This window comes from Podarcis muralis, chromosome 1 (assembly GCF_964188315.1).
Source record: "Podarcis muralis chromosome 1, rPodMur119.hap1.1, whole genome shotgun sequence".
Taxonomy (NCBI): domain Eukaryota; kingdom Metazoa; phylum Chordata; class Lepidosauria; order Squamata; family Lacertidae; genus Podarcis; species Podarcis muralis.
The window spans coordinates 64,016,061-64,030,395 of record NC_135655.1 but is presented as its reverse complement, the minus strand read 5'-3'; the positions used below and the strand labels follow the sequence as shown (position 1 = coordinate 64,030,395).

Below are 14,335 nucleotides of genomic sequence, written 5' to 3'. Positions count from 1 at the left end.
GGAGAGCCACACCCCTTGAAGAAACATGCGCTTCCAAGAGCACCGGCATGTAGAGAGAAAAGAGTCTTGTGAGTGAGCTTTAATCTAGTCTCTGATGCTGTTCTTGAACTCTCTAATAGTGCTTTTGGCAATTTGTAGCTATATCCTGACCTGAACCATTATAAGCCTTGACTGAAGCTTTCTTACTTTCTTGCATGTAAGAGCCTCTGTCATAGCATATGGGACGGGAGTTTTGACAACTATTGTCCAATGCTTTGTGTGTTTAGCTCCTCTGGTACAACGGGACTTGCATTTCCTCCTCTCTGCCCACATTCCCAAAATTTGTCCCTGATGGTCCCTCAACCCCCTGCAGCTGATTTTGTGGGAGGAAGTGTTGCTGCATGCATGGAAGTCCGCTGAAGCAGTAGGCTAACGGTCTGGATAATGGTCATAGTGTGTGTCTGGCTCCCCCCCCCCCCACCTCTAGTCTCTTAATTCAAAATAGTACTTTTCCTTATTTGAATTTTAGTTGAGGAAATGAGATGGATTGTATTGGCTTTTATTCCCTTTGATTAAACATGCTGTGGATCAACTTGTCTTTTTAGAGACAATTATTTTTCTTCTTAAATAGAAAACTTCCCAAGAGTTCCCAGAACCTCCAAAACACGCCCCCCATGTAAAATGGACTTCTCAAAACCAGATGTAGCCCTCTTTCTATTTATAGAGTATACCTTTTCATATATTTCTTGTCATATAGCAATGTATAGCAAAGTACATTTGCATTTTCCTACTTTTCTAAAATGGTTACAAACCAATTTATTGTTTAAACCTGCTTTCCTCATCAGAACAATAACTGGTTTGTGCCTTAAAAGCACAGTCTTGACAGTTCCCATAAATGAGGGTGATTTTTCCAATGCACTTCCACTGCTAATGTCAACATTCCCACATCAATTTAATCTTTCATTGGGGACTGTTAAAATGTTAAGAACACAAAAAAGAGCTTGCTGGATCATGTCAGTGGCCCATCTAGTCCAGCATCCTGTTCTCACAGTAACCAATCAGATGTCTATGGGAAATGCACAAGCAAGACCTGAGTGCAGCAGTACTCCTGCAGCTTCTAGCAACTCCTATTCAGAAGTATCCTGCCTCCGACAGAGAAGGTAGAGTGTTATTTGGTCTTAGAATTCTACCTTGGTTCAGGTCAGGAGTGGATCTTGGGCTTAATGCATTCCAGTTCCAAGCACTTCAGGTAGAAGCTAACTAATGAACTGGGAGGATCCTGTATTTATTTGAACATTTCTTACTGGTAAAAAATAACCTTCCAAAATTTATTTAAGTGCTTGAAAGGAAGGCTGTTTCACATGGTAAGCCAGAATTTCACAGATCACTTGTAACCTTCATCCTGTGCAAAGCAGACAAGGAGAGACCAATTGCGTTTGAAGTTACCTATCTGCCTCCCAGTAGAATCCCTGAATTCAAACAGCATTTGAACAGTTTTGTGCATGTTTTGGGGGGAAAGTGTGAGCATGTGAGGTCAGTCAGACAGTAAGTGATAACTTTCAGCTGCTCTGACCCAAATATGATTTGGCGCTGTAGCACTTTCACTTAAGATAACTTTGTCCAATGGACTTGAATGGATAGTTTACACCTGGTATTCTGAGTTGTGATATTTGTATCACGCTTTTTGATACAATATCAGGTGATTTAAATTTTGAAAGTTATAAAAATGTTCAGGGTGATTTACAAAATAAAATAAAAAAAATCAATAAAAAATGATTTATAACAAAAATATAAAACAAAACAGAAATAGAATGATAAAACATAATTGATAAAAACAGCAATAAAACAGGAGGGGTTTAAAAGATCTTGAAAAATATGTCTCTAAAATAGCCTGGTAACGCTATTCCACAGATGGGGTCCCACAATAGAAGGACCTCTCTTCAGTTGCCTCACTCAGAGGAAGCTAATGATAAAATCCTCATTGCCTGAGCCAAATTGATGTGAACATAATGGTCCTTCAGGTGTTTGGGTCTCAAGCCACATAGGGCTTCAAGTTAAACACTAGTACTGTATTTTAAATCATGCTTGGAAATTAACCAGGAATCTTGTTGGCATCCATCTGTTTTAGGAGACAATGGAGGAGTGCACCCTTGGGGGTGAGGTCAAGCTGTTGAAAGTTTGTAGCGCCTGTTGTAGCTGTAGAGACCGAAGTGGGAGAGACACATTTTGTTGCAGCTGGGACCGATGAATGGATCCACTTGTGCTGCTGCAGAGGCACCATGGCATGACCTGTCTGTCTTCAGGCACAGGAGGGACATTTCCAAGACAAACAGAGTCTGGATAATGTTGACTGTGTCAGAGTCCATGTTTTGCTGCGAATACAGTTCTGGATAGTACTCTGCCCATTGCTTTGTTGCTGTGGTCTGTGATGATCTCTCCCGAAAAGGTTTTCAGCGGTGCGTTCTGCTGGGCATCACTTGCCTTTCTCTATGTAACAAAAGTCTTTTTGCAGGGTGCACACTTGTAGTTGAAGAGAGGCTCACACTTTGCAGCAACAGCAGGTTTCATGTCTTTTATGCAGGCCTCAAACCAGTCAGGGATCTGTTGCTCTCTTTTGCCAAAGGAGGACCTAGCTGTGTTGTATGTAGAGTGCCTATTGGATGTGGTTCCACCTTCCTTCCACACTATCTTTGGGGCAGTTCAGTAGAGCTTGTTTAACAGAATCAGACAAAGTTTGGCTCCGACTATTTATGCTTTATGCTTTGTACTATGGGCCTTCTTTGGCTGGAGATGGATCTTGCTCACTACCAATGAGTGATCCATGTCACAGTCAGCACAGGAATCAGTGGTGTGGTTTAAGTTCAGGCATGGTCTTCTCAACACCCAACAGGGATCACAGCAAATTTGAGAGGGACCTGATCAGCACTGGCTGCTGCCCACGCAAGTTAAAAGGGAAGCATTGGAGCGGGTGGCAGCATCTCAGGGAGCACTAGAGGGAGTGGATGGCCACACCAATAGGTGCTTGGGGAAAATAAAAGTGATGATGGCTGTCATTGATATGTGGGTGTCATTTCTCCATTGGCCCTGTGGCGATCACACAGGGTCCCCGGACATTTGATGGTCTATTGATCCCTGTGCCACCACTGTGCCCACTTCCCCACTGCCACAAACCCATTACTCTCAGGTACACACTGAGTCCAGACAGTTATAAAAATTGAACCAAATAAACAAGTTTATTTTATAAGCGTTAACAAGTTTATGGTTTCTCAGGTAAAATTCTTGTCAGTTTCTTAACTTTAGTTTCTTTACCGGCCTATATCTTCCTAATACCTTCTGACTGATTATCTCAACTGTTTGACTGACTGCTCTTAACAGATTCTCTCACTCTCTCACATCAGACTAGCCCAACCCACAGACTTATCCTCTCTCTCTCTTCTCTAACTCCAGACTGACTTCTTAACAACTCTAACTCTAACTCCTCTCCTTGGGCTCCTATTGGTTAGTCATTTTACACTTAGTTAGCCCTTTCCTTATGACCCACTTTGATGTCACATACCTAGGAGGGCAAACGCCACAGGCTGCATCCCTCCAATTCTCTGCAGATAGGTGGCACACACAGCCAAAGCAGGTGGATTTCACCCAAACTCATTAATTGATGAGCAGAGGGTTAAATTATGACCTGACTCCTGCAGAGACCAGGACTGAAGTATTCGCTCATCGTGAGCAGAGAGTTTAGTCCTGCTGAATGCTGCTTCATCAGTGCATTACCTCTGTGAAGAAGCACCCCCCAGCAACCCCCCAGTCAACTTGACATGTAGGTGGGATCTCTCACTTGTCAGTCACCTGACTTCATTATGACATCAGATGATTGATATGTGAGTCCCCACCTGTCAAAGTTGGCCTGCAAGGGGGGGGGGGACTTGACTGGAAAATTTTGTATCTTATGCAGTTTTGACCACAGTCTCTCTACCTGTCCAATTGTGTGAATGTGTATATAATTACCCCCATTGGTTGCATTTTGGGAAGCAATCTCCACCTCAGGTGTTCCTCTAAACCCCCTACCCAACAAACTGAAATTTCTGTGTTCTGCCCCATGGAAACGGTCAGTTGTTTTGTCTGGAAGAAAGCTCTGTCTCTCATATATGTGAGTATTGATAAGGGTAAGACCCACCTATAAGTGAGGTAGCGCAAGAAAAAACACCCACCCCCGTCTGATCCCTAGTTCCTCTTGTGTTTTTGTACTTTGATCCTAACACAACACATCTGTTTTGAAGATCTGGCTTCTGGTTGGTTCCCTGCTTGCAAACATGGAGGCTTTGCTTCTAGTGACTTATTGCATGGTTCATGAAGTACACTGCTGGGTGTTGGAGTAAGAAGGAGGCAAAGGAAACACCTTTGGCCATTGGTGACTGGAGAGGTTGATTGTCTCACCTCAGACCTCCCTGCCTCCACTCATAGTATCATGGGCCCCTCCCTGATAAAATGTTGCTCGTGGCCAGGGAGCATAAGTAAAAAGCAGTTAGTGACACAAAACAGGATTTCTGGGGGGGGGGGGAGGGAGTCCAGAATTACCACAAGATTATATTGCTTTTCTGTAATTTAGTCTCTAAACTTTTGAGGATATTTATGGCAATAGGAAACTAGATCAAGACTGGTCACATGGTAAAGAATACTTAAGCAGAAGTAAGTAATCTAGAGTGCAGCCCCGCTCACTTAGAATTAAGGAACAATATGTGTGCAAGCATGTGCAGAGTGCTTTTCACTTAACCCTCGAGAAACTGCAGTCTCCCCAACCACACACATTTATAGTGAAGAAGCAGGACTTATAAAGTGATGACATTTCTGTCTCACGTGAGCACACTAAATGCCCAGCGCTTCTCTTTAGAAATAAGCATTGACCCTCACCTATTGCCCAAAGGTTGTAACCACAGAATGCAGGTATTCTGTTCTCCTTCAAACACAAATCCAGTCTTAGTCCCTCACCCTTTCCCTCCAGCAACCCTTCACAAAGCTAGATTCACCTCCCCCTTCCTGCCCTCTTCTAATTATAGGAAGACTCTCCTTCTCCCTCAGCCTCTGAGCTTAATTTGTGCCAAGGCTCACCAGGATTCAGTGTAGGAGTTCCCTGCTGAATCAGGTCAGCTGGAGGGCAAGCATCTGCATGGTGCAAACTGCATTTACAAAGAGGCCCTTCTGGGGGCAGCACTCTTTGGGGGCGGCTGCTGCACACAGATCCTTCATTCCACTAAAATTCTGGGGAAATTCTTAAGTTTTATCAGAGTGGGGTGGGGGGGTGGGATTCACCCACTCCTTTAATTTATCAGCACAAAGGTTAATAAAGTAAATAAGCTTTCTTCATATTCTGAAATCTGCTAGTATCTATGATGCAGAGCCAAGGGAGAAATAAGCATATTTGGGCTTCAGGGTTTACTGATAATAATAAAGAGATTGCACCACACAGTATAGTTAAGATACCCATCGTTACTAGTGTAAAAACATTTGCCTACTATCTGAAAAGTTGTGTCTGATTTTCAAACATATTTTAGGAAATGATGATAGAAGAGAAAGCATATGTTGTCACCCAGGGCCTTACATGCTACATACGTGTCGTCCTGCTCTCCACTCCCCCATCCACTTCAATCAAAAGAACAGCAATGCTATACTAAGCAGATTTATTTGTTTTGGAAGCTACTTGTTCGAATGCAAATAATAAAAAAAGATAGTAAAAATTTCTTTATAAAACTGCTTCTATTTTAGTAATTATCAGCTGTGTAAAATGCTTGATCTATAAACATATACACTCACTGACGGGAAGCTATGCTCTGAAACAACATGGAGCTTGCAATTTTATCAGGACAATGCCAGTAGATTTCAGCAAGGTTGGTTCCAACTCATCTGTGATAAATGAGAAGATAAGGCAATCAGTGCACACCATGACACTCTGTGCAGCTAGTTAGACACACTTCAAAACTATTCAGGTGTGCTCACAAGGCTTATGAGTCTTACATGGGGGGGTGTCTCAATATAAATACATCCTTCATGGTGGCCACTCGAAATGCAGGATCTGTTTTTCTAAGACTTAACCCAGGTCAGATATAAATAATAGATGTTAAGAGTTGTGGGTTTGGGGATGCATTTCAGACTGTGTGTTTCAGCTGGGTCAAAAGAATGCCTTTCTCCCCCTTTTCCTTCCCCTTGTGTAGTTCCTCTGCTGGACAAATGCCTGCAAAATTCCATCACACCTCTGCGAGGACCTCTTTGGGTCTCTAAGGGAGAAGGTTTCAGCCCCTCTGGAGCAAAGATATATATCCAAGGAGTACTGTTGGCCTTGCACCAGCGATTAAAGTCTGCTAAAAACTACTGTGATCAGGTGAGTTATCCCACGTCTTTAAACAGCTGCTTTTTCTTTGATATGAAATGCACTAGTTGTAGTAAGGCTGTGATTGGCACTGTGTCATAAGGAAGGCTGGCATGTATTACATGAGCTCTTATACGCAATAGGTAGATGAAGTATTTCTCCTGCAATCTCAAAGCCAACAATAATGGAGTTAATTGTGTATGCCTTTCATTGTGTTGTATGCCTAATCTTTTTGTGCTGCACTTCTCCTTCTAAGGAAATTATATATAGCTATTTAGGATAGGGTCACTAATAGTGAAACATCTGCAGTTTCTCAGAATTCATTTTATTCCCCCCCATGTAGATATAACTAGAACTGAAATATAGTTAAGATATGTTAAATGTAAAATCATGTAAACATAACATTTTTCTTAATGTTTTGTCATTTTCTTAATGTTTTACTTTGAGGAGCAGCCTTCAGCAATTTGCATGAGAAATCTGTTAGGCATCTAAAATACATTTACATTCTATACCCAGCACAGAGATTTATTTTGTGTGTGTATGTGTGTTTATAGATGAAAGGTAGTTAGTTTTGCATTTGGTCTGCACTGCAAGCCAGTATTCTTTTTAACCTTTTAGAAATATGTTTTAATGCATATTGGTGCTATTGACCTAAACTGAACAAATTTTGTATGCCTTTTCAGAACTGTTAGTTTTAGTATAGTTTGCTTGTTATTTTTTTTAAGTGCTTGAAATGCTTGGCATGAAAAATTATCAGAGCAAGAATTAATATTGCATCTTAAACTGAGATTTACAAGATATATTGGGTCACATACTAAAAGATGAATGCATCCTGCTCTCAGTCTTCATGAAGGGGGGGGGGGGAGGAAGCGGATGTCAGTCATGCTGTTTATACAGCACCTCCTGCTGTTAGGTTCATAAAGAGAAATGATCATTTACTTTGAAATAAACTGTTTTGTCCTGAGCTGATGGGGATCTACAACAAGTAATCAAGAATACAGAAGCAGGCAAAGGAGCCTTCTTTCAGCAAATGCTTGACCCATTTTAATACTGGTGGAGGGGGTGGGGGAGGAACTACACTTGATCCTTATTTGGTCCTTATTTTTAAAGTTTTTACTTCACCTGTAAAAGGCAGCTTTGATGCAAAACATAGAGAAGTAGAAATGGTCTATACCAGAAAGACATTCTTTTCTTTAATGAAAAATATCTCTCAAATGAAATTCAGTTTTGTTTCAGTAATCATAATTTTGCACCAAATTAATATAGAACAAAGGGCATCTGCTATTCATAGTGCTTTGGGTTTTAAGAGTCATAAACTAGTAACAGTAAAAGTTTGAGTTTGATTCAGAACCCTTTCTTGCTTTTATAAAAGCGGGTACCATTTTAAACTTATTTCAGTGTTTAGAAGTAAAAAGAGAGGTAATATTAGGCAGTTCTAAAATATGAAAGTTATACCCAGGTTAAGAATATTTGCTATGGCTGTTGATCACAGTAAGTTACACTTACAACAGTACAGTAAGAATAAATACAACTGAAGTCCCATGTTTAGTAATGTTTCCCCTTTTCATGTAACTTAAGATTTTAACACTGGTATCTTAAGTATTTCAAATACTTAAAATCACTTTATTTTGGTTAAGCATATTCTGAAATATTTCTGTCCCCCCCCCTTCCCCATAATATGCAATTTTTAATAACTGCATGTGGCCCAAAGAACAGAGCACAATAGTCTACATGCACTCTTTCCACACTAAGCCTCCCTCTTCTGGCTCCAGTCAGTTGCATCTTGAAAAACTACTAATTCTTAAAGGCCAGAGGACACTCTGCAGAAACATTCAGTGTGGGCAACGGGCCACAGATGGCGTGGAAAATCATTCTCCCTGTGCACACTTGCAAGTGCTTTATGTTCTTGCACAGCCCTGTTTGGATCACAGGCCATTGTCAAAATTTGCTTGTACCTCTGTGTGCCCTCCATAGCTATGTCCCAATGCACAGCTGTAACCCATCTCTTCTTTAATGCATCAGCAGAAGGAACCAGACCAAGCATGCCACGCAGCTCACAGGCATGCCATGCAGCTGGGCCCTACTCTTCTGTTCTTGCCAGAAGGTTTTTGATTGTTCAGACTAGTTAGTCCACCCAATGAGGAATGTGGCTGTGCTGACATGTGTCATGTGAGTGCCTCATCAGCACTTGTACCGTATGTTTTTCTCACCTGTGATAAACTAGCACACCAGGTCAAAAGGCTTTAGTGGCTATTGTTTTGCCTAGGCAAACTGTTTTGGGAGAGTGGCTTTTTGATGATGCTGTGTGTGCTCAGAGGAAGCGTGATTGTTTCTCATCTCAGGTTTTACTTAGCTGTACCCTGCCTTTGTTTTCAGTTACCTTAACCTTATCCTTTTTAATTAAAAAGAAAGCATTTCAAATGTTGAAGAAATACCTTCCAGTTAATTTTGTTCCATTGGGGCATGCAGACGGAACCTGCGTAGCAGTAGGTATTTACACTATTAAAATATTCCTTCTGCTTTTCAGTCCATCTGAAATAATATGCACAAAGCGTGGTCACAACATACCACTTTCTCTGCAGGTCTACTTTACATGTCAGCAACACTGTGTCCATGGCATAAAAAGTGTGAATACTTTTTACAGGCCTTTTACTGAAAATGTTTAGGGTGGATTAAGGAAAAATGATACGTTTTGGAACTTACAACTTCTTGAAGACAAGAGAAAATGTCCCCTCCACAAAAAAATAAAAGTAGAAATACTATAATTACAGTAATATTTTGTATTCTAGAAGTCATACATTAAAATCACAGTGTCCTGTGAGCATTTGGCTGAGATGTGTGATAAGTGATTTTCAGGAAGCTTCCCTTAAAATCTACGAATGCTCCTGAGAATGTTAGAAATTTTTTACGATGTGGCGTATTTAGGTGCTAAAACGAGTGTGTGTTTAAACCTCTTGTTTTCTTGATTTGTGCGCCTTAATTTAGACCTAAAAGATCACATCTTGTTTTCTGTATTTAACGGCAAATATGATAAAAGAGCTAATAACTTTGCTTTGACAGTGTGTATTTAAGTGCCTTTACTTCGAGCTGCAATTTCTGCAGGATGAAATTGTTCAAAGCTATGCTTGGAATATTAAAAATTCATTAGCAAGTGTGGAAATAGCATAAACATGCAAGCATGAAGTGCAGTTAACACTTCCAGTGAAGGGGCTGTCCTGTCTCATTAGCATTCTTGATATGTAGTTGTGCTGTTGGTGGGGGTGTTGAACAGGAATGTCATTGTGCTGAGCCCCAGTGTTTGGGGACAAACACTACTGTGGAAGGAACGTGTGAAAAGGCCATAGTGTGATCAGTGAATGAGGAAGGCTGTGCGTTCCCTGTGCTTCAAGCAGGGAAGCTGTCATTCACAATCCTAGCACAGCTAAACAGAGGCCAAAGAGAAGATTGAAATACCTTTTTAAATGATATTAATGATTCTTAAACATTTCTGTCCTTTAGGCTCACATAGTAAACAATTAGTCCTGTCTGTCACTAAGATCAGCAAGGCACAAAACATGGGTAAGGTGACACAAAGGGTAAGTGGTGGATCCAGTAAGAGATATTACCATAGCCATTTTGTATCTCTTACTCCCTGGGATAAAAAATAGCGACCATTCTGCGTAGTAAACTAATGCTTGCTCTGAGAGACAGAAAGATGTAGTATTGAGCTCTTCAGCTTTTTCCAATCCAATTACATAAATATTTTTGAATTATGTATTTTAGGTGTAGGCCAAGCAGCTTAAGAAAAAAGTTTTTAACAAACAAAAGAGAGAAATATTTGTGTTAAGTGGCACTGTATATTATATCTTTAAAAGAAGGTGTAATGTGCCAAAAATATTTTAATAATGAAATCAGCAAGCATTCTTTCCTTTTTTAATCTTCACAATTTTCCCACTAAAAATAGTGGCAGGGTTTTATGTCGCCACAGACCCTATTCATCATAAATGAAGCATTAAAGGAAATATGCTTCATAATTTGAATACAAATTATTTTGCTAGATGCATTATTTCATTCTTTAAACAGTTTCACAATATTCATTTTCAGCATCCATTGTCATATAATTTGATAAGCAGTCCTGCTTGAGCTCAGAAGTTACTTTGGGGTGTTGTTGTTTTTAAACAAAATGTGCTTATTTGTGTCACGAAAAGGTTAATACATTATTTGGCATTTTGTAACTCTTTGATTTACAGTTGCTGCACATAAATACTAGTTTTTGTTAAACATGAATAGCAGATACTGCATAACTTTGTTTTAGTCTTTAACCTCTGAGTGTCCATGGTCTAATATGTTACCCTTGATATCGGATTTGTATAATAATAATAATAATAATGATTGAGTCTGATGGTGGCATATAGTATTATACTAGAGAGTGTTATTTTTACATTATAAAAAGTTATAGTTACATCTTTTTATGGCGTTTTGCATAATAACTGTATTATGCTGAGATATTTAACTTAAATTAAATGTAGCATTTAGTTTTTCAAAACTTTGCGAAGATGATGGAGTTCTACAGAGTTATGTGTGGTGAATTATTGCTTTAAAATAAACTTAGAAAGCGGATAAAGATGTTGTTGTTACCTGTAACAAAAAGATTCCAGTGAAATATATGTTGCGATTTATTACTGATTGTAAACTTTATAGTTTTGACTAATGTTTTTGAAAAATGGTCAGCACTTTAGACAAGCGCAACATTGAAGTGCTGGTGTTATGATTTTTCTGTATACAGTAGAAATTTGGTAACAGGGCAACAACCTTTGCATCCCTGTGGTGTAGCCTGAGACAAAGAAGGCGGCTTTGCAGAATGATAAAAGAAACTTTTTTTGTCAAAACAGCCAGACATAGTAAACCTGTAGTATAGTAACATAGATTCTTATTAAAATATCATTAAAATTCTTTTTTTTAAATTCTGAACTTGAAAATCAACTCACTTTCTTTTCTAGGTTTTGATAAGTGATTTTTAGCATGTTACGTAAGTTGTGTTATGGATTTGAGCCGAGCTTCTATATTTTCATGCAACCAAGCTGCATTCTAGTTACTAGAAGTATTTTAAGAACCTTACCCTTGTGTCTTTTCCAAAGTGTCATGCCTTGAGCAGGCCTAACATCAGTTAAATGAAGTGAAAATTGCATTCTTGTCTTGATAGAGATGAAAATGGATTTCTGGTCATGAAATAGATGTAGTTGTCACTTTTTAAAAAAGGTGTCAGCAGTTTGCTTCAGCGACTAAGGTGCCAATTCAGTATGACAGTAAACTTGTGATCTGAGCAATCAATAAAATGCTTCAATAACTTCTGCTTCATTACACTTATAATAAGAAGCTATAGATCTGTGGCACATAAAATGTTGATAAAGACTATGTGTGGGGACTGACTGTACGAGTCTGCCTTAGAAACACAGCAAGTGCAATGTTGCCATCTAGAGTTTGTGCATAGGCAATTATTCTAAGAGGAAAAGTATGATAATGGTAAGCCTTGATAGGGAAAACCCTGTTTATATTTTGTCAGTGGTGCACATATATGTGGAACAGTTCCTCGCCAGGTCAGAAAATTGCCGAGATCATGGGGAAATCAAGCATCCCTTCTTTGAATAATGTGTGGCACATGCTTTCCCATCCGCATTTTAATGGCCTTGAAATTAGTTTCAGTATGAAGGTATTTTCACTGTCACATGCTGTGATGAAAATGTAAGATATAAAGATTTTATTTAACCATTAAACAATAACCTTCAACTATCACAGAGAAAAACTGGAGAAAAACTATCACAGTGCCAGCAATTTTATATAAGTGGTTCAGATTATGTCTAAATTTTCATTTTTTAAAATAAGTATTTTCTCTGGACATCTCCTAGTAGGGCTGGGAAAGACTTGTGTCTAAAACCATGGAGATTTGCAGCCGGTCCGTGTAGACAATACTGAGTTAGATGGACCAATGATCTGACTATGTATAAATCAACTTCCTGTGTTCCTAAGGAAACAGAAATACACTTCTAGGTTGATACCTAACTATAATGGTTGGCTTGTGTAGCTGATGTCTACTTGCACAAACAGGACTCCCGCTTCCTCTCCTCGCCCTTGCAGCCCCCACCCCACCCCCAAAACTTCAAGAAGGCAACCCTCTGGAACAGAGTGGTGGGCTGTTGGGGGGAGGGAGAAGAATGGGAAGTCATGTTGCTGGCACAACATTGGAGATCATTGATTCATTTAATATGTTTAAGGGCATAAATGAGCTCTGCGGTAAACTTATTTTCAGCACAATGTCCATTTTTACTTTTGCAAAGAATGATGAGTCACTTGACTGAAGTATGTTGTGGAAAATGCTTAACTGTAGCAGCAGGCCTAAAAACACTTGATCATGTGTAAAAGCCCATTGAATTCATATTAAAGTATGCAACAGATCTGGGCTTTTCTTCCATTTAGACCCCTTCCTTGTTGAGAAAGAGTGTTGGTGCTGACCTTTAAAGCCCTAAACAGCCTCGGTCCAGTATATCTGAAGGAGCGTCTCCACCCCCATCATTCTACCCGGACACTGAGGTCCAGCGCCAAGGGCCTTCTGGCGGTTCCCTCACTGTGAGAAGCCAAGTTACAGGGAACCAGGCAGAGGGCCTTCTCGGTAGTGACGCCCTCCCTGTGCAATGCCTTCCCACCAGATGTCAAAGAGAACAACAACTACCAGACTTTTAGAAGATATCTGAAGGCAGCCGTGTTTAGGGAAGCTTTTAATGTCTGATGTATTACGGTATTTTAATATTTTGTTGGAAGCCGCCACGCGTGGCTGGGGAAGCCCAGCCACTCTGGGCAGGGTATAAATAATAAATTATTATCATTATCATCATCATCATCATCATCATCATCATCAGTGTCATAGAGATCCCCTATTTGCTTGATTTCCCAGCTATCCCATTCAGTTTACAAGTGGGCTTATATATGCTAAGCATCTGGTATGGAAGCACAGGCAGGAGGGTGTTTTCAGAAGTGCTCAATTTAGCTAACTTCACCTAGTGGGTGTGGCAAGTCTCAAATGGAAGATGCTCCTTGTGGAGAGATAGTGGAGTTGGAGGACCTGACTGTAAAGATTTTAGCCTTCTTGAAGATTATGTACTACATCACCAATTGGGAAAGGAAGAAAAATTGAAGCGCTGCACTAATAGATGCCTTCACAGTACCTGTGGGAGAGAAAAGAAACTCCTCAATAGCTAAAGTATGGATTTCATGTCATTCGTACCCCGCACCTGCAAAGTTCTAGCTCAATGTCATGTGATTTCTTAGCTTTGAACTTGCATTAGGTATGGATACAATGTTCCATTTCTCCTTCCTGGGTGTTTGTGAAGAGAAGTAGCTCCTGTGTTGCTGCTGCGGCTATTGTTAATAATAAATCATAACAACACACCATTAAAACTACAGTATAAAATACCATATATGATACAATATAACACATTAAATTAGGCATAAGTTTCCACTCCCTCGTGCTCCAAAGGCCTATCAGAACAAATAGATCTTAAGGTGTTACCTGAGAGAAAACAATAGGGAGCAGTCTGATCTCAATAGGGAGCAATGTTTTAGGTCTGAGGTGCCACTACTGAAAAGGCCAGGGCCCTGCTTCATGTAGTAACCCATGGGCTATATTCACTGAGGGCAGTACTAGGAGAGCTTCTCCTGAGGATCTTAAAACCAGTTCTGGTTTGTACTGGGAAAGGAACTCCTTCAAGTACATGAGTTCTCAGCTATGTAGGGTTCTGTGCACTAGGACCTCGAATGGCCCAATAGCTTACCGGCAGCAAGTATAGTACTTTCAAGACCTGTGTTTATGTGAACTCATTTCAGTGTCCCAAACAACAATCTGGCAGCACCAGCTGCAGGGAAGCCCCACACAGAGTGCAACGCAGTAGTCCAATTGGGAGGTTATCAGTTCTCCCACTCCAAGGATGACTATAGCTGCCCCCAGAATATGCCCCTGTTCTCTCA

At 40.1% G+C, this 14,335-nt stretch overlaps 1 protein-coding gene across 4 annotated transcripts in view; it reads left to right on the top strand.

The window, feature by feature from the left end:
* DCDC1 (doublecortin domain containing 1) overlaps nt 1-14,335 on the top strand; it is a 236,479-nt gene that overhangs the window by 42,577 nt on the left and 179,567 nt on the right. For all 4 annotated transcript variants that reach the window (XM_077929881.1, XM_077929878.1, XM_028729825.2 and 1 more), the window contains exon 8: nt 6,183-6,349. In XM_077929881.1, the coding sequence (XP_077786007.1) occupies nt 6,183-6,349 (167 nt within the window). The remainder of the gene's footprint in view (nt 1-6,182; nt 6,350-14,335) is intronic.